This window comes from Ammospiza nelsoni, chromosome 9, assembly GCF_027579445.1.
Source record: "Ammospiza nelsoni isolate bAmmNel1 chromosome 9, bAmmNel1.pri, whole genome shotgun sequence".
Taxonomy (NCBI): domain Eukaryota; kingdom Metazoa; phylum Chordata; class Aves; order Passeriformes; family Passerellidae; genus Ammospiza; species Ammospiza nelsoni.
Window position 1 is genome coordinate 24,242,990 of NC_080641.1, and position 19,368 is coordinate 24,262,357.

General features: G+C 39.2%; 1 protein-coding gene across 1 annotated transcript in view; it reads left to right on the forward strand.

The window, feature by feature from the left end:
* ADGRL4 (adhesion G protein-coupled receptor L4) overlaps window positions 1-19,368 on the forward strand; it is a 72,960-nt gene that overhangs the window by 21,440 nt on the left and 32,152 nt on the right. The window contains exon 3 of the mRNA XM_059478169.1: window positions 15,840-15,992. Within this exon, the coding sequence (XP_059334152.1) occupies window positions 15,840-15,992 (153 nt within the window). The remainder of the gene's footprint in view (window positions 1-15,839; window positions 15,993-19,368) is intronic.

Consider the following 19,368-nt stretch of genomic DNA (forward strand, 5'->3'; position numbering starts at 1 on the left):
AATAGTAGGATCACTGGATTTGTAAAACCTTTTTGCCAAGTTATGTATCTGTGAATCAGATCTCATGTATGCATTGTCCTGCAAACCAGAAAAGTGGAACCGTGAAAATATTTGACTTTCTTTCATTTAAAATAGATTAAAATTTCTGTTGCTAGGAGCTGCTGATACTTGGGTTTTGGGGGTTTTTGTTTAAGTTTTCAGTATTGGCGTTGTTAATGTGATTTCAGGAGCTAAAGCTTTAAGCAGAAAAAAAATACTGAATGATGTAGAAGTATTAATTGCATATACTGGGGGCATTTCTAAAGACTGAGCAGTTTAGCCTTTAGGTGCCCATTGATGCATAAAAATAACAAGTAATAACAAGGAATTCTGCTCAAAGTAGACTATCATAACCTGCAATTTTGACCTTAGATTCTACGTTAGAACATTTTTTTTCCAATAGGAGAAGGAACTTTTCTTTAGAGCAGGGTTTAGTCTGCTTGAGAAGGTTGCTGCAAGGAGGGCATCTGTTGACTGGGCTCACAGGGCTTAAAGACAAGCATGAGGAACATGTACCTTCTCTGTAATACCAAAAGGATATTCAGGGTTAAACCTCCCAACCACTCAAATCCATGGCAGAATTTCCTTTTTAGCTCTCCTTTTTAATGGGGTATTAAGGTACCTTTCTAACCATGCAACTTAATCTTGCACTGTCCTTTGCTCGAAGTAAAAACATTCTGGAGAGCGGTGTTTGAAAGGAAGTTTCAGTTTGTTTCATTTCTTAAGATTCATTATGGGGTTTAAGCTTACCCAAACAAGATCAAGGTACCAAATGAGTTCATATTGCTATCAAAGCAAATGTGACCTTTAAGGGTTTGAGCTCATTTTGTTTAAATCAAAACAGACAAGGTAAATGGAAGGATTTGGTAGATGGGGAACTGAGACAAAGGCAGGCTAAGTGATTCCACAGGCTTCCACCCACAGTCTATAGGACAGTCAATAAAAGAAAATGAAATCTGTGAGTCTCTCAAGGTCACATTACCAAGGGTGCATCCAGCTCACAACCTTTGGTTGTGGAGGTGGCTTCAGGAGTATGTGTGGAGGTGGAAAGTCAGGAAAGGACACTGCTATGTAAAGGAAGCAACACACCTTTTGCATTTGGGAATTACTTAGGGGCTGGGGGAGGTGGAGATGAGGCAGAGAGAGGTGTCATTATGTCGGGGCTGTTGGATGGAGCATCAATGGAAATGCCTGACTCTCTAGAGGCACATGGCATGTGTGCAACTGTGAAGGTCAGCAGAGATGCTGGTATTTGTCAGAACAGTCTACACTTGCTTACTTTGCTCTTTGTTTTCAGGGGCAACCCCTTGCTGAGTATCCACCAAAGATGAAATTTCCTGCTGGGTTAATGACTTTTAATTGTGCTGTTCCTGTTATCATTCCAACAACACCCCTCATCACAAAGTGGCGTGCTATAGCCCTGCTGTCATAAAAGATGTGGACAGTATTTGTCACGCAGTCCACTGGACAGTCCAGAGCACTTTCCTGTGCTTAGTATAGATGGGAAGTCTTCAGTAGCAGTAGGCAAATGTTGAATTATTAAATTATGTCTACAGCACTTCATATAATTATTGCCCAAGCGATGGTACAGCGAGATAAGCCTGGTGTCGACAAGCAGAATTTTCCACCTTTGGAGTTTGGTTAACAGGCTTGCTGTTTTGAAATTCAGGAAAAGTCCACTCTCTCAGGAAGAATTTAAATAGAAAATTAAATGGGTTTGCATATTGCTCTGCATGACAGATTTTTTGTTAGCCTTCAAAGTCTGCATGATCTAACCAAGCATGTGGAAGCAAGATACAAATTTCTTCTGAGTGCTATAATTTTTGTTATTGTGGAAAATTGTTAAGGGTAAGTAGTTACCCCAAATGTTATTTTAATTCACTAAATATGCTGTGGATTAATAATACTGTATGTGGAGACAGTGGAATAGGAATGGCTGAAATCATTTCTGTGTGGCTTCTCAGCTGGCTGCTTTCAGAGGGAATTCACTCTCTGGTGATTTTTTTTCTCCCTCAAAGAAAAGTATTCAGACGAGAAATGACTCCACAATTATGTCTTGGCTAGAAATTACTGTGGCAGAAGCTCTGTTTGGTCTTCCCATTCCTTTCTGATAAAGTGCAATTAGTACATCCCTTGACTCACTCTGTGAGGTGTTTTGGGCAGGGGTGTTGTGGGGGAACATAGGCTGCTACCACAGCCATTCTCTAAACATGCAGTTGGAAACGACAGCTCTGCTCTGCTGACAGAAAACATCAAAGCAACAAAACATGCCATTTTATCTGATGGGGGTAACAATATCTCAGCTAATAAAATGGCTGTCATCCCTGCCTATTGTATAGATAAGGAAGCTGAGGATGTTGGGATGCTCTTTGTTGGTACGCCAAGTTGCAATTATCCTATGACAGAGCCCTTCTGGGCTATGATTGATGAAACATTTTGAGGGGGAAAGTGCCTCAATAAGTGAATTTCATTGGATTTGATGAAGATATTGCTTGCACAATGGTTGGCAAAAACAAAAACATTTTGAGTGGAACTAGGAAAATGTGGCCTTATTTAATCTGCCTGAGATGTCCTTGCCACATTCATTTATTTGTGTTTTATGTTGGATGTAAACAAGTCTAATTCTGAAGTTCTTGTGTTGACCTTTTCTGGCATTGAGATCAAAGCACTGTCTGCAATAAAGATGAGAAGACTTTAAAGACTTTGGTGGCTTGTCAGAGTAGGGTACGTTTAAACATAAAATATCACAACAGAGCAGCCTTTGGCTAGAGCAGGCACCGAATGAAGTTCTAAAGAATTTCTTGCTCCTCAAAAAACCCATCATTATCTTGCAGTTTAATGGCCTAAAAGTGGAGCCTGCTTAGAAAACAATTTTTCCTTCTTGCCTGAGCCTTAAGTCGCAGGGTGACTCTGCCAGTTGTCTCCAGCAGCCGTAACATGGATGTCACCAGCTAAGAGGAAAGGCATGCTCTTCCCTTACTCAAATCCCTGTGTAGATTTTAGGACTGGTAAAGCACTCCTCTGAGCAACAGTCAGCCCTCTGTAAAATATCAGCCTTCCCAAAGCATGGCATGCTGTCCCATCCCCAACATGCCCTTTTCCCTGGCTCCAGCTGTTCTGTATCCCAGATCTTTCAGTGAGTCTCTGGAGGAGGTCCTGGAGGTTAACTTTACAGGGCCTGATCTGGAGCCAAGGCAGCTGGTGTAAGAATTTGAGCTCTAATATATTATTTTCTTATATAACAGCTTGACCATTTGAAAATAAATGTCTTTTTAAACACTACTTTTCGGGTCCATAGTCTGAATTTAGATTTGAGGTGTAAACCTAGTCTAAGTGAAATGTTTAATGCTTAGAATAATGTAAAATTTGCAACAATTTCAAGCACAGAGAACATTTCCCAACAAACTAAAACTGGGATTTTCAGTATGTTGATTGTGTTAGGACTTTTGGAGCAAAGTTGAGGCTGTCCTATAGAACTGCCTGCACTGATGCATTCACAGGCAGGTGCAGAGGACAAAAGGCAATGACTTCTTTTGATGAATAAAACATTTCATACATGATATAATGGTTTTCCTAGATTGAAAACAAAGTAACCATCTTTACTGCAACTTGCAGCATTTCACCATATTTCCAATTAAACAGCTCAGTTTTCAGGGATACTTAACATGCTGCAGGAATCTACCCAATGCGTCTACGAGTTCAGTTGATTCAGTAATCGTAATATTTATCTTGACTATTTTTGCTTGAACTTAGGTTTAGGCACTTACTTTGAGGGGTTTATTTCAATGTGTGAAGGGAAGCTTCTTTTTTATATTTTTGAGTGATTTTCTTGGGAAGCAAGTTTTTAGCCTTTCCAACTGAGAACTTTGAAGCAGAGTAATACTCAGGGAACAATACTGGTGAAAGTTTCTGCAGTGCCTCCCTCTCAGATGGACCCTCAGCATGGCAGTCTGTGGAGATCTGTTGTGCTTTATGTGCATTTATTCAGTGCTTTATGACAATCCTCCTTTTCTCTCATCTCAGAATGTAAATTGTACCCTCACTTTAACCAGTGTAGGGGTGTTTTCTCTGTGCTGTGTAACTGGGAATTTTCCTCCCAGTGTCAGAGCTGTGCTGTGCTGCCAGGGCCAGGCTAACAGAGACTGGATTTAAAGGGCAAATTAACCTGGCAGCACTGCTGCAGCACCACTGCCTGTGATGGGACACGCCTCTGAGCTCAGGCAGCCCCACAGTGTGGCACACAGCCTGTCCCCCATTGCCAAAAGATACACAGAATATTTACAGCATATCCACACCCTCCCACCTGTCAGTGCTCCCAGGATAAAATGGACATAATAACACTTTGTGTGGCAGGTGGTATTATGGTGGAGAAACTTAAAAGTGTTTTCATCTCTGACTCGTGCCTCATTTCAACTTTAATACTTATGGTAGAAGTATTACTTCTGTCCAAACTCAGATATGTTTTTAATGGACTTTTGTTTTTTGCCTACTAAGTGTTTTGTATCATTGGGATAATAAAGTCCTCAGCCCCTGTTTCTGAGAATAAAAACCTTCACTAGAAAATTACAAATTCATGTAGACAACAGTGATTATGAATAAACAGACTATTTCAACCTAGGATGTATTAACTAATGAAGAGTAGAGTTGTTAGCATAGTCAGCAAGGGAAAATTCTCTTTAGATTGATTTAGGATGCCATGTACTCCCCTCACGCTCAAAATTCATTAAGAGATCTGAGTAGGTTAACTCGTTCTGCTGTTTGACATGAAGCTAAAATTTTCCAGGTTTCATGCCTCAGAAAAAAGGTCCAGAAAGAGCTACCCAGACCATTTGGCATGAGGAGACCACGAGTTCCATCCCTTCAAAGCTGTATGTTTCAGGAGGGAGAGATGAAAGAGGAAATTTGGCCTTAAGACCAGTCTGGTTTTTGGAAGAGGTTGCTACAGAAAGGAGGAGAGCTAGATGCTTTTCAAAGTAGCAAATTCCACTAAGATGATATTTGGCCATTATATGGGAAAACGATTATATTCATCCAAATACCTGCAACCTTTTAACTGAGCCAAGCAGTACCACAGACCTAACTCCTCCTAAGTTTTATAACCTCCTGTTCCACTTCTATCACTACATTTAGCTTTAATTCACATCAGAAGAAAAAAAGAAGGGGGGAGGCTATGGGGTGTACACAACATTAAAACCTGTATGATTTTATAGTGATTTTTTTTTTCTGAAATCATCCACTGGGGTCAGTCTCTGAGAATATCACTGTCAGTAGTGAAGATGTTTTGACCGTGGAGTTAAATACTTGCAGCATTGACAGTAGCTGGAAATACTTCAGTGGTTATTGTTGTAGTCACTAGTCCAGCTGAAATAATGGTGGCATGTTTTCCCTCTGGGTAGAATTCCTCAGCCTAATTGTCTCCTCCTTGCCAGACCATATTTGATATCTTCAGGTTTGGAGACTGGATGTATTCCAGCAATTAATGGCCTTTCTCAGTTATAGATTGAAATTATTTCCTTTTGTGATTTAGTCTATTATCCAGAAGTGAAGCTCTTGAATTCCAGAACATTTAAGTGGGATAACTCACAAACAGGATAATATAAAAAGGACTGTAATGAAGCCACATGAAAGCTTTGTGGGCCACTGTAGAAGATGACTATTTCACATGTAATATTTTACTTTAAAAATAAAATAAATAAAACCACTATTCACTATTGTAAAATCTTCTTATAATGGCCTAACCCTAATATTAGCTTAGAGCAATATAGGTCCAAGTGTTTCATGGAGCAGGATTAGGTCACCTCATCTAATCTCCTGAAGAGTGGCAATCCAATTTTGTCAAGATACTCCTGTCTTTAGTACTGCAAGTTGGGTTTGACAAAAGTAAATAGTGATCCCTGTGTGTCTGATGCCCAGGCCAGACTCCTTATGGTTCTCCATCCACTCAGAGCATAATTAGCCTGTGGTTTCAGAAATCAATGAACACTCTTCCACAATGGAAATAAAAACAGCTGTAGTCACTGTTTTATGGCCTTCCATGTTATTTGAGTTACTACTCTCAATGAAATTTTACCACATCTTTTATTGTATTCTGCCTTTTAAATCCAAAATGGAACAGAGTACACATCTCAAAATCAAGAAATGTTCTTAATATAGTTTCTGATATGTTACAGGAAATTATTTGCAATAAATTTGTCCTTTGGAAAAAATGTAACACAGTGATACCTGGGCTTCACAATGTACTACCTGTTTTTAAGTAGCTGATTCAAAAGCTGAACACTGAGAAGCACAGTTGTCCTTTCTACATGTCTAGCTGTCCTTGTTGTCCAAAGAAAGTCTTAATGCTATGATTCTAAATTTAGGATTTAGCAAAAACCTTCTAAGTAAGTTCAGTTCCTCTTTTCTCTTGCAAAAATGATGCTAAAATGGGAAATGTAAAAGGACAGAGTTTACCTCTCATGGACCAGGAAGGTAGTCTGGAAATGTGAGATGTAGGAATTCATCTTCACCATGACCTCTGTTTTAGTGTTTCACTTGCTGTTTGATGGGTCATTGTTGAGGGATGTTTGGTGCATGGTGATGTACAACCTCTTTGCAGCTACTGGAGAATTATGTCCTCTACAAGAGTTTTGGTTTGCTTTTGGTTCTGATGTAACATGCACAAAATTCTGTCATACTGAGTTTGTGTTTCAGAAAGTTCTGCAAGCAGAGTTTTGAGAAATTAGTGCTGGAAATAACAAGAACCAGGTGCATTGATAATTGAACAACTTTGAGTCTTATTTTCCTTAATACTATTATACAGCGGCTATTGGAATATTGGACAGATATGTGTACACAGAATAAGTAAATACTCTGAAAAAAGAGTTAATGTAATCAAGACTTCACTCTCACATTGTGATAAATCTACTTTCATGGATGGTGCTGATTCTATACCAGAATTATGGAAAATGCATTGGGAAATCTGCAAGAAATTAGACTGCCAATATTGTCTGGCTCTAGTTTGGTTTGGATTTCGTTGTATTTCTGATTTTCTTTGTTTTTTTTTTTTTTTAATGCAGTTGTATTTGCAGTGCTGAAACAGAACTTCTACTTGGGCTCCCATTCAGTTCTGCAGGAGGGGGCATGGTTATCTACTGGCAAATCCCTTTCAGCAGGGGACTGCTGTGCTGCTTACTTTCCTTTAAGCAAAAATATTCTGATTGTGCATGTCCTGTTTTACTTTTCAGTTAAAGGATGTTTTTCAGTGAAAACAAACAAGTTAGCAACAAAAATTAAAGCTAAATGGGAAATTATGTAGTTTAATAACAGGGAAGCTTGTAAAACACTTTTGCTGGTAGCATTCAGAAAAACCCTGAAAATATATATATACCTGCACACTGCCAGCAGTTCAAATCCAGCATATCCCCATTCAGCTGCACTCCACTTTGTGTTAATTCCTTGTTTTTGAAGGAGGCGAACCAAGAAACTAATGATGTGTCTCAATTACATTCTGTCTAATCCTCAAGTAGCGAGCTTGACACAGGGTGTCTGCCAGGATGTTGAGGTTGGGTTTTGTAATTAAATCAGTGTGGGTGAGGAAGAGCAATGTGATCTTGATTCTTGACTTCTGCTCTTGGCAGGTTGTGCCCCTTTGCTCCTGTAATAGCAATGGTGTAGTTTAATGGGAGCCACTCCTTGGGCATTTGTGAGTTTGAGGTCAGGCTCTTTTATGGAAACAGACCTTTCACATACTTAAACCAAACATGAGCATATTCACTTGGAAAGAAATGCAGAAACAGTCCTGGTATTTCTGAGCCTGCCACAAGGAGCAATGGAGCAAGTCAGCTAGGGGAAAGCGTGCTTCAGAATTAGATATGAACCTGAGCTGGTCCTTTAGCTCAAACACACCTGCCTGCCCACTCCAGGGAGGAACTCAGCAGCCTGGTCTTAATTTCTGGCTCCCAAATGTATGATATGAACCACCCCAAACAAATGGATCTCATCAACTCCAATTAAAACTACCTTTACCAGCCAGCTCTGTGCCTGAGCAGTTATTTTATGAATCATTGCAGAGCCCCATGTATTTGCTCATTTGTGCCCATCACTGTGTGCCACCTGTGCCACGAGCTCACACACCTCACAGTGTCACTGATGTTAAATATTTGATTCTGCCCTTTGTGCTTTGCAGAGGCTCCCAGAACAGCACAGGTGCTTTTGTGTGCTTCCAGCCCCAGCTGCCTGGCACAGTGGGAGCACAGTGCTGCTGCTGCCATGTGACATTCCAGACCCCAGGATGCAGCCCTGAGTGACTGAAGGATGACAAGCCCATATTCTGACATAGAACACCACCATTTCTTCCCACAGCCTTTGCTGCATGCTTGTAGCAAGTCTGATAGAGCTCATCAGATAATGCTCAATGTTCCACTGCCTCAGTCAAGCTGTGTTTTCTCTCAGTTACACCTTCTTCACGTCTTGCTCACCCACACCATGATGGCCCCACTCTGGACTTCATATACAAGCTGTAAAGTGCTGATGCATTTCCTGGCTGTGTTTTCTGACTAAATATACTTTTTTGTTTTGAAATTTAGGACAATGTTGCCTGGAAGTTTTTATTCCCCGTTAATCAGACTGTTTCCTAAGCTGCTTTCCTTCTGTCTAATCTCTTGCATGGGACCAAAATGTTTGGATTTGTGGATGAGTGACATCTCACTTATTCACATCCTGTCTGATGGGAACATTTGTTGTTTGAGTTCACAATATAACCAACCAGGAACTGCATGTGACTGGAACTGGAATTGGGATTATTTTTTATCCATTCCTCTTTGGTATCTATTAACCAGTTTTCCAAATAATTCACCTAGTCACAACTTCTCACCTCAAAAACCAGCCTTGGAACTCCAGCAGACCATCTTCAGCCTGTTCAGGGACTTTTCCACACTGTACTGTCTCTGACATTACTCTGCTACAATCTCTCCCCTTCTTTAGCATTGCATTTTAACAGCTCATCAGACCAGCTCCTTGCTGGTAAATTAATGCTGTGTTCTTGGGAGAAAGACAGCGGGGGATCCTGGAGTACCCCAGATACAAGGAGGTCGTGCTCTGCTACCCTGAAGAGTGAGTGGCAGCTCCTTGTCCCTTGTGCCTGGGCTGCCCCTTGGGCTGTGCTCAACACCCACACCCTGACAGGCTGCTGAGACCCTGCTCTCCCCAACAGGGGATGCCTGACCAGCTCCAAGCTTTGCCTGCAGGAGAAAATCCTCGCAGCACTCCCAGGTCTTACCCTCACGACCCAGTCAGGGAAGGGGCGTCAGTCAGACAATAAATAACTAATTTGTGGTTTGGACGCCCAAGCTGATGCTCGGCACTTGCAGCTCTGAAGTTTCTTGCTGAATCTCTGTTGGTCAGTACAGCAATGAGGTCTCTTCTGAGAGAGTGATGTTGATACACTCCATGTGGGCCTCTGCTCTCCAGAGGTGAAGGGGAGGAAGTGGTTGGGAAAACTGTGACAGGACGACTCAATATTTATTCCCTCCTTCAATTATTTAATCCCCCTTTTACTTCTGTTTCACTAGTTTAAGCACCTTGTTCCTTTTTGTTCTCAAATTCTTGCAGATGCCTCTCTGGATAAATGGTTTGTTTCCACTCAAGGATTAGTGCCTTTAATGATATATACCCCATTCTTCACATAGGACTGATCACAAATAATTTCTTTTTTCTGGTATTTCACAAGTGTTCAAAAGACAGGACGTTCTGTGTGGCTAAACAAAATGACAATTTAATCTCTAGCATTTACCTGATAATAAATGCTGTTCATGTTTAATTTATAATGTCTAGAAATATCAGCAAGAGATGAGGGAAACAGTTTAGATAATATATTAAACCCTCCAAACCTTGTCCATTCTCTGAAACTCAACCTGAGTGTGACTTTAATATGTAGGAAACTGTCCTCCCTCTCTTAGACTGTTCTATCCTGTTCCTTAAATTGGGACTAAGGGAATTTTCTGATGTGAGGCCCTTTAGTTCATCCAGACATGAAAGAACTGCTGACCTGAAATTATCCCTTCATAAACACATAGCCTGTGTGAGAGAAAATATTTGTTTGTAGCACTAAGACCTTATAGGAGCTAGTTTTAGAGCCACCAAGTCAAAACTGCTTTAAAACTCCCAAAAAGTTACAAAAACATCCCAAGAAGGCATTGTGAAAAGCTCTTGAAGGTGGCAGGGAGATGTGAAATCTTAACAAGGCAGAGCTTGCAGCAGTAAGATTTCCTATGCAGCAACTGCATGGTTCCCTGCCCAGGTGTAGGACAAAGATGAATCAGGCCCATTATGAAAGCAATTCATATTTAAATGAGATTTCCAGCCCAGTTTCTACAGTCTCTAGTGGTTATTCTAAGCATCTGCTCTTTCATGCTGATTTAGACCAAGCTCGAATGCTGAATCTTTGGAGAATCATAAACAAATTGTGTTAAATTGCCATTAATGGATACAAATCACAAGAAAGGAAAGGCAAGGTTGCTAATGGTATTGCTGTTCTTAACTCGGGCTTTGATGGCAGTAGATGCAGTCCTGCAGCACAGAAGTAATGTATGTAAAATCACCCACTGTTCTGAGACCTCCAGACAGGCTGAGCACAGCGGGAGGAGCAGCACTGGAATTTGCTTTACAGGAAGCCTTTCATTTCCTTGCTTTTGAGGGGTTAAGTGAGGCACTTCAAGCCCTGTTCTCCCACGAGGGTTACACTAGGGAAGGGTAGTTTTCCTCTCCCCCAGGGGCTCCACAGCAGCCCTGGCAGCAGAGGCTACTGTCAGAAAGCAGCGGATGCAATGCATCAATGAATTCCCCAGCCAGCCCGGCTGCATTTCCTTCCTCCCCACTGCTGTCCAGCGCTCACACTGCTGTGTCCCGGAGATACTGGGTCCATCTTGATAGATGGGTGTGCTCCAGAGGCCTCCAGCCTTGCTTTCCACAGATGGGTTTGCGTGGATTAGGGGAAAATTAATTGTTGATGCTTTAATTGCATCAACTTTATGTCACGCGGGAACGCACTAAATTGAAGGCGCACATATTGTGGTGTAAGAGCTGCTTGTAGTCCACAGTAACATCAGGCTTCACTAAACTCCTGAAAATCGCAGCACTGAAAATCACTCACTGAAAATCAAGCACAAGGCCTATGCTTGTTCCAGTGAGGCTCAGGTTAACAAACTCAAGCTCTGGTCAGGTGTCTTTAATATTCTCTTCATTTCTACAAAAATCTCGTTTTGCATGGATTGGGGAGGACTGAAAATGCACAAATCATTCTGTATAACTTTGGATTTCCGCCTTGTTTGTTACTTGAACGGAGGAACAATTTTTTTAGAAATTTATAAAAAGTTAAACAAGAAAAACTTCTGTGTGATTGTGAATCAATATGACGAGTTTCACCACACAACTAACTCTTCATATTATATGTCATCATATCATCAAAAAGTCTATCACAGAGATGTGCCCAGTGCAATTAAAATCTTTCATAGCTGTTTGATAAATCCATTACCTAAAGATTTTTCCTCATTATATTTTTCATGTAAATACACAAGCAGTATTACAAAAATCATCTCACCAGAATTGATAACTCAAAGAATTTTCCAATGCTTGTCACAAAAAAAAGCAAATTATGTACTTTTGTAGCTGCTTTCCAATTGTAGGTTATAATTTCATAACCATGCATTATTAAAATACCATATATTTACCATATATGACATGGTAAATCTTTCACTTTAAAAGGGACATAGAATACAACAAAGGAAATGTTCCAGGTTTGTTTTTCTCCTCCTAGAATCTTATCAGATTCCTCTAGCTTCCAAGTGTATCATGCCCCTAAAATCCACAAATCATTCTTCCTTTTTGTATTGGTATGTTTTAAAGTTTGTAAAATAATTTAATGCACTCTATGCAAAAATGTACTCATATTAATGAGCACAAGTGTTTGATAACAGAATCACTAGCTCAGATCAAAATGGAGCTCTAGAGGGGTATATCAGTTTTTCATATTTTTTTCTTTTTTTTTTGCTTTTAAAAATCCATAATTCTCAAGAGACTAGTAGAGGTGTGATTATATTACATTGATTACTATAAGAGTAGTTGATTCTATCTAACTATGACATTTATGTACAGCAAAATACATGCTTGCTGCAATTTTAAGGTAAAAATGGAAAATGGATTTTATTATACAACTCTAGCATGGAAACATCCTACCAGTATTCAGGTACATGTTGCTATATCTCCCATATATCTTGGAGTTACTCAACACAAATTCCCTTGGAAATTATGTATAACCTTCTTTACATTTTGATTGGTAATGATGAGATTTTAGAGCAAACCAAATCATAGAACTGCCACGTAAAAAAATAACTAACCAAAAATGGAAAGCAACCTAAAAAAACAACCAATCCCAACAACCAGCTCCATGGCCCCACTGTCATTTCTCAAGAGAGTGCAGCTATTCAGGAAATGCCTTCTGTATCTAACAGACTTGAACGTAACATTACCATTTAGCCATGATAATTAACCTTGTCATTTGGCTGGTCGTGCCTCTAAAGTCTCCAAATTTTTCATAATTTACTGGAGACAAAAAATCTTTAAAGCAATGTATATTCCTGAAATACTGCCTGCAGTGTTCAGTGAGTAGCTGTGCAGCATTAAATGCACGTGCTGTAATTAAATTAGGTAGCAACAAAGCAGGTGGACTCTATGAGTGCTGTCACTTAAAGTATCCTTTCTGCATAGGCAGGAAATTTTGTTAGGAAAATATTTTTTTCATCTATAAATCCCATTGTGTTTCCTGACATCCTTTAAATCACAAATCCAATGACACTATAAATCATGTAAAATTTGGAATATTACTTTAAGCCCCTGGGCTCCTCATTGGAGTGCTTTCTGAATAAAAAATTCAGGTTGTTTACACAGAGAATTCAATATTATTTTTGCCATCATTTTTTATCTTGTAGAATATTTTGTGTAAAAAGGAATGTTTTGATAGGCTGTATAAGAAAATCCTTTCTGTTTTTTTCAAACTTCTTCTTTTGCCTTCCTCATTAACCTAGTAGTTTTCCATAGCCTACTTCCATCAGTAACTTTTACGTCATTAATTTCAATGCAAGCAGGATGTGGTCCAGTAAATTATCGCCCTGCACAGTCTGCTCAGTATTACTTTAGACCATGGGAATAGTGAAATGAAAGCTCCATGTGAATTTAACTCTTTAAAATATTCATTCTTGCATTTGCAATGTAAGTTACTGCTGTTCTTCAATGTTCAAAATGTTCCTGTAATTATCTGAAAGATCTCTCAATAAGAAAGCTTACCAAGGCCATACAGTCACCATTAAATCCCTTGCAGACATCATAAATATTGAGGAAAAACACCAATAATCCAGTGAAGTTATTTAGATATAATTCTAGTGAATTTGTTGATAACCACTGTATGAGTCACTTTAATATTGCTTATAAATCCTTTGGACCACCGAAAAAAGGCAATATTGCTGGATATCAAGGACTGCTGTTGAAGTCCTAGAAAAAAAAATCAAAAATAAATGTTCTTGCATGTAGCCTTTAGACTCCTCAGCTCTGTTATTCCTCTACTTTAAATCTAGTCCTGCCACTATCAGCGACCTTCTACTTCTCATTTTCCAAGACTACAATCCCATGAGCTTTCCAAAGTCAACACATACTCTTTTCTAGAATCTGTAATATTTTCCCAAGACCAAATTAATTTTACAACCAACTGGAATAGAGTATTCCACTCTTTTTTTGTTGTCACTAAATGCTAGGCAAATTTGGGATGCAAAGGAGTCAGACACACACAAAATACATTAGAAGTGGACCCTGTAATTAAGGTTGCAAAGTTTTCTGGGACCTGGTCTCTGCAATGCTACATGACAAACCAGATTTTTTTCATATTCTCATGCTTTTTTTTTTGAACTGGGATCAACATCACACTTTTTCCTCCCTATCATAATTCCACTTATACTAATTAGGTTTTATTTTGGCATTCTTAAGATCCAAATGATACACATCCTCTGCTGTATTCTCATGAATACCAAGGCTGTAGAATAAATATTGTTGATGTGTGTTGGCACAGTGCTTTTATACTTGGATTCCTCATTAAATTACATTACATTTTAGTTTTAATGAGCATAATCCACTTGATACTGTTGACCCAAATTCCCCTGAGGAAAACTGCAGCTCTGAATTGATATTTGCATGTATGAGTCAACTGAGTCACATTGAAAATCATGTCAGACTTCAAATATCAAAATGTTTCCTGTTTGAGTTATGCTGGGGGTCGTGATGAAGTTTTATTCCAGAAATGTATTCCTGCAAGGCTTTGTGGCTCTTGCTGTACTTTAATCTTGTCACTGCCCCAGCTTGCGTGCCACTTTCCTTATCTGCATCCTATCTCTGTAAACAGCTTATGAGAACACTGACCATCAGGAAGCAGGAACACCTTTCTAAAGCTCATCCTTGGGTGTCTTTTCTGAAATCATATTTCTTCTCCCTGTCATGCTCCTAAATCATTTCTCTTCTGCAATAAATTGTTATTTCTCTCCCTGTTAGAATTCTTTCCTGTCATTCATCATGTTGTGAGTACCTTTTGCTTGAGAACAGGAACAAAATCCCAGTACATTTCAGAAAATCTTTAACTCTTTTCCTTTCTCATTATGTAGAAAATAGAGAATTCCACTCAAGAGTGCCACCTTCTTTGGGAGACTTTCATTGATTTTTTGTTTCAGAGTTTTGGGGTACTTAAAAAAAATGGGCTACTGGAAAAATGGATTTATCAGTATTGTGAGTGTTTTTCTCAGTTTGATAAGTAGTGGGCCTGAAAAAGAAAACTTTTGAAATTTTTTTCAAGTTTGGTCTGAAAATTATTCAATAGAAAACAGAAACCTTGGAAGATTTTGGATAGGAAATGGTTTTATTGAGTCATTGCAGGAGATCAACTATGCAGTTCAAAGCATGAATTCATGATTTTGTTTGACCTTTGATTAAGATTGCTGGATCCCCATGCTCATAATGACAGTCTCAGACTCGTGTATATCCCTCCTTTTCACTGTGTCATTGGAGGCCTGGGGTTAGCCCTGTAAAATTGTTCATGTGAATTTTCAGGTACAAAAATTATGACTTGCAGAGCAATTGCTAAGAGGAAAGGCTCAATACATGAATCTTGCTGATCTCTTTGTTGAGACCTTTGGGATAACTAAGAAAAAACAATATACTTGAAGACTCAGGCCAGTCAGCAGGATGAATTTGTAAGTCTGTTTTTACAGTAATGCTGAGAGATACCACAGAAGGTGTTTTAAAACAGGCCATAAAAAATGTGCATTTAGCTATAGAGGTTTTGCTTTGATGTCAGAGAATTAAGGGGTGATTTCTTTATAGCCTTTTGACCTCTGTTTTTTTATAATTCAGAATTCCCAGACACATCCTCAGAGTGAGCTTCTACCTGTAGATTTTTGGATAGGAAAAAAAATATTATCAGTTACAGCCATGGCAGAACACACACTTGTCTCAATCCTTTATTCCAAGTGTATATCCAATTAAACCATTCATTTCAGCATCCCACTGATCTCTCACTTGTTGATTCACACAGGATGAGGGCAGATGAGTGCTGCTGAACACCTGATTACTTCCTTGGCAATGGGAAAACTCTATAGACAAATACCAAGACTGCCAGCTCAGCATTCAAGATTTATGCAAGTGAAATACCAGAGCCAAATTAAGCTTATAGAAAACTGCTTTCTTCAATCATCAAATGTAAATATATTTTTCCATAATTTGTCTTGCAGATGATAATGAGTGTGAAAATGCTACTCAGCCTTGTGGAGAGCATGCCAATTGCACAAACACAGAGGGAAGTTATTACTGCACATGTATGTCTGGTTTCAAACCCAGCAATGGTCAACAAATTTTTGTTCCTAATGATGGAACCTCCTGCGTGGGTAAGTTATTACTGTCTGCCACAGAGCTTTACATTGTCACTCTTCTCTTACTGCTTCTCTTAATTATAGAAATATAGCAAAATGCTCTCATATTTGTGAAGTTTGGAATTTGTGTATAAAATTCCCACTTTTTGGAGTGGAACAGGCTTGCTTAATATTCCAGTTCAGGCACACACTTCTCCCTGACAACAGAGCATCTGCCATTGCTTTCCGTGACACTTGCATCTTAACTCTGTTTGCAATATATTTAAATCCACATGTCACAGATTTACACAATAAATATATAGTTAAGGCTACACAGAAATCACCAATTCACCCATTTATGCCACTGTTTCACTGATGTGTGAGCAAAGTGATCACATTCTCAGGAGAAAAAGTGACAAAATATTCTGCATTCAGATCTAGATCAACAAATTTCTCTATAAGTTTGAACTAATATACTTCAAATATCTTTTATTTGGAAACTTGTTCAGGATACTTTTGTTATTTTTCAAGTCTAATCAAAAGAAACAAGCAAGATCAGTGGTTATCCTACCTCCTGTGCCCTTCATTAGCCTCTGGTTCTGTAGCAGTTGTATGGAACATGTTCAAGATTACAGGGGAGGAAAAGTTCTCTGGAAAAATGTTATTTCTGAACAACCATGCAATCCTTTAGGATTTCCTCTGAATGGAAGAACTGCAACTATTTCTCTTTTTCAAACTCCTGGTAATTTTCTCTGTATGTTGCAAAAGTCCTCAGGGAATGGGAAAATGAGAAATAAATCTATTGCCCTTTACACCTTTATGCTGACTGTGTCTCATTCTAGGTATGTCTCCTGTGAGCTTGTGAGTGCTGACAACCTCTCTTCTCACCGCTCTTAATATCAGCAGAGTGGTTGCATATTAAGCCAGAAAGTGATCTAATCGACATTTCTTGCCCATTGCTCACACCCATCTAAAAGTGCTCTGCTTTATCCAGCTCCTATGAATCATTCTTAAATTAGCTGGGATGGAGACAGTTAGCACACTGAGCTGTAAATATTCTCACCATTTCTGCTCCAGGTTTTGATTTTTACATTATGATATTTCCTCAGCTTTGGGAGTTTGTCTTCAAACTTATTTCTCAGACTGTCTTTATATCACTTTAACTTCTTACCCTTAGCTTGATAATTTCTTCCTTTTTCCCCCTCTTTACTGGGCAGATTGATCTTCTTTTTATCCTCTACTAGAATACTTCTTCTTTTTGAAAATCCACATGGAGGAGCCAAGAGCTTTTAAAATGCACACTGAAATGAAAAAAAAATTACCTGTGGGCACCTTTTTTCATTAAACAACTGTACAAATTACTTTATCAAGATATGAGTCCTAAACACAACCTTTTGATCCACAATTAATTTTTTTCCTTATCCATCAGGGAAACCATAATAGGATATTTTGTACCCAATGGTTCTGCTGCTACAGGTAGCAGATATGATTTGCACACAAGCAGCTGACATTTGTGTATTCAGGGTGACAGCTGAAGCAAATATCAACATTTCATTCTAAATAGAGTGCAAGTTATTTAGTACAAATCACAGAACAGAACTACCAGTTATCCATCCTACACAAGCTTACGGGGCCCCACAATATATTTGTAGATTCTGCAAAGTCTTAAATCTTCTTTTTAATATATGTATATATGTACATGACAGTAACTTTAAAACTAGTGTTTGAATTTTGGAGAGTATGCCATTATGAATCCTATTTGTTTATGCCCTCAAACCTACCTGAGCTTCCAGTAGTGCAAGCATGGCACAAAACCTTGTGTGTCCAAGTCACTTTCCAAGTTCATGAAAATACCTCTGTGTTCCCTCTTTGGAAGCCACAATGAGCTCCCAAGTAAAAAGTGATAATGTTCCCCAAGATCATAGATCAAAAGAAATCTTGGGAAAATGCTTTGAGAAATGTTGGTTCACCCTTAATCCAGCCAGAATGCTGGGTTTTGAGTTGAGGGTCAGAAGTATTTCACCCATGTTATCAGGTAGAATTGCTGACGAGATGACAAAGACACAGATAGAGGAAAAACCGGACAGTAGGAAGGGAAAGAGAGAAGAAAAGGATAAAGGAAATGGAGAAGAAAAAAATAAGAATGCAGAGATGTGACATTTCTGAAGACTTTTTTCTGCTGTCCTGAAAGTGAGCTATTAAAATCAATTTTTTACTTTGTGCAAAAGCCATACTTTTCCTTAGACTTCACAATTTATTGAATGTTCAGCTGCAGATAAAAAAGTGAAATAGAAACCTACTTTTTTCACCCCAGTCAACAGAGTAAAAACATGAAAATGGCCATCTGTGAAATGAAAGTGACATCCACGCCACTCTGCTTTTTCTGGGAACATGCTATTAGCTCCCTTCAGGTATTTCTGAGAGCACTGGGAAGGCACCCATTCTCCATCCCATCCTTTGCTGTGACAAGGGAGCTGTACAGTGGATGGAATCTGGCATTGGGCCGCGTTGCTAACTTTTCTTTTACCTTTGCCATTCATAGCCTTTTACATTTCTACTTTGTGCGTGCTGCTGCCTTCCACAGTGTGGAGACACAGGGAGGGAACATCCAGTCCTTTGCAACTGGAGTTTTCAATCACTTGCAAGCTACTAATAAGCAGAAGGTATAATGTAGACATCAAGCTGTCTTGACTGGCTGGTGAGGAATCAAAGTGATGTAGGTACAATCCTGTAATTGGCAGGACTGAACATAATAACTGTTCTCCGTACTTTTAATTTAATTGGAATTTCCTTGCCTGCTGCAATAGATGAGGAGTGACAAAGCAAAGAAATAAAATAAAAGGTTATAAATCTATTTTCATGCTAGCCTAAGTGTTGTTGGTGATACTATTTTTCTGATTGCAGCTATTATAAAAGCTTCAAAGTTCAGCTGCAGGATTTGTTTTGAATATTTACTGAAAGGCCAGGGCCTTTCACAGACCTGTGGCAAATGCTCTTCTGTTTAAAAAGCTGTTGTTCTTCAACCTTTGCTCAGGAATGCTGCCTGTGAAGGCTGCTCAGGCAGCCTTGGCAGCCCACTCCTGCTCCCACAGCACAGCAAGGAGGAGAGTTTGGGATCCTCACCCCAAAGCTCCTCTAAAACTGGATTGCTGAAAGCACTGACAAGCTGTTGTCCATGTGTGGTCCAACAATTGCATATTTGGTTAAAAAGGCATAACTACAAACCTACAGCTACTGTGCGCAGCATTTCAAAGCAGGAACTTGAAAGCTGCATTCTTGCAACTGTCACAAACTGTTGGCTGCTCCTGACAATCTCATTGATTTAAAAGGGATACGAAGCTGATTAGTACCTTGCAAGTTCAGGCATATTGCCTTTTAATTTTGTCATCCAGGAGTTGTTCTTTCTTCTGAA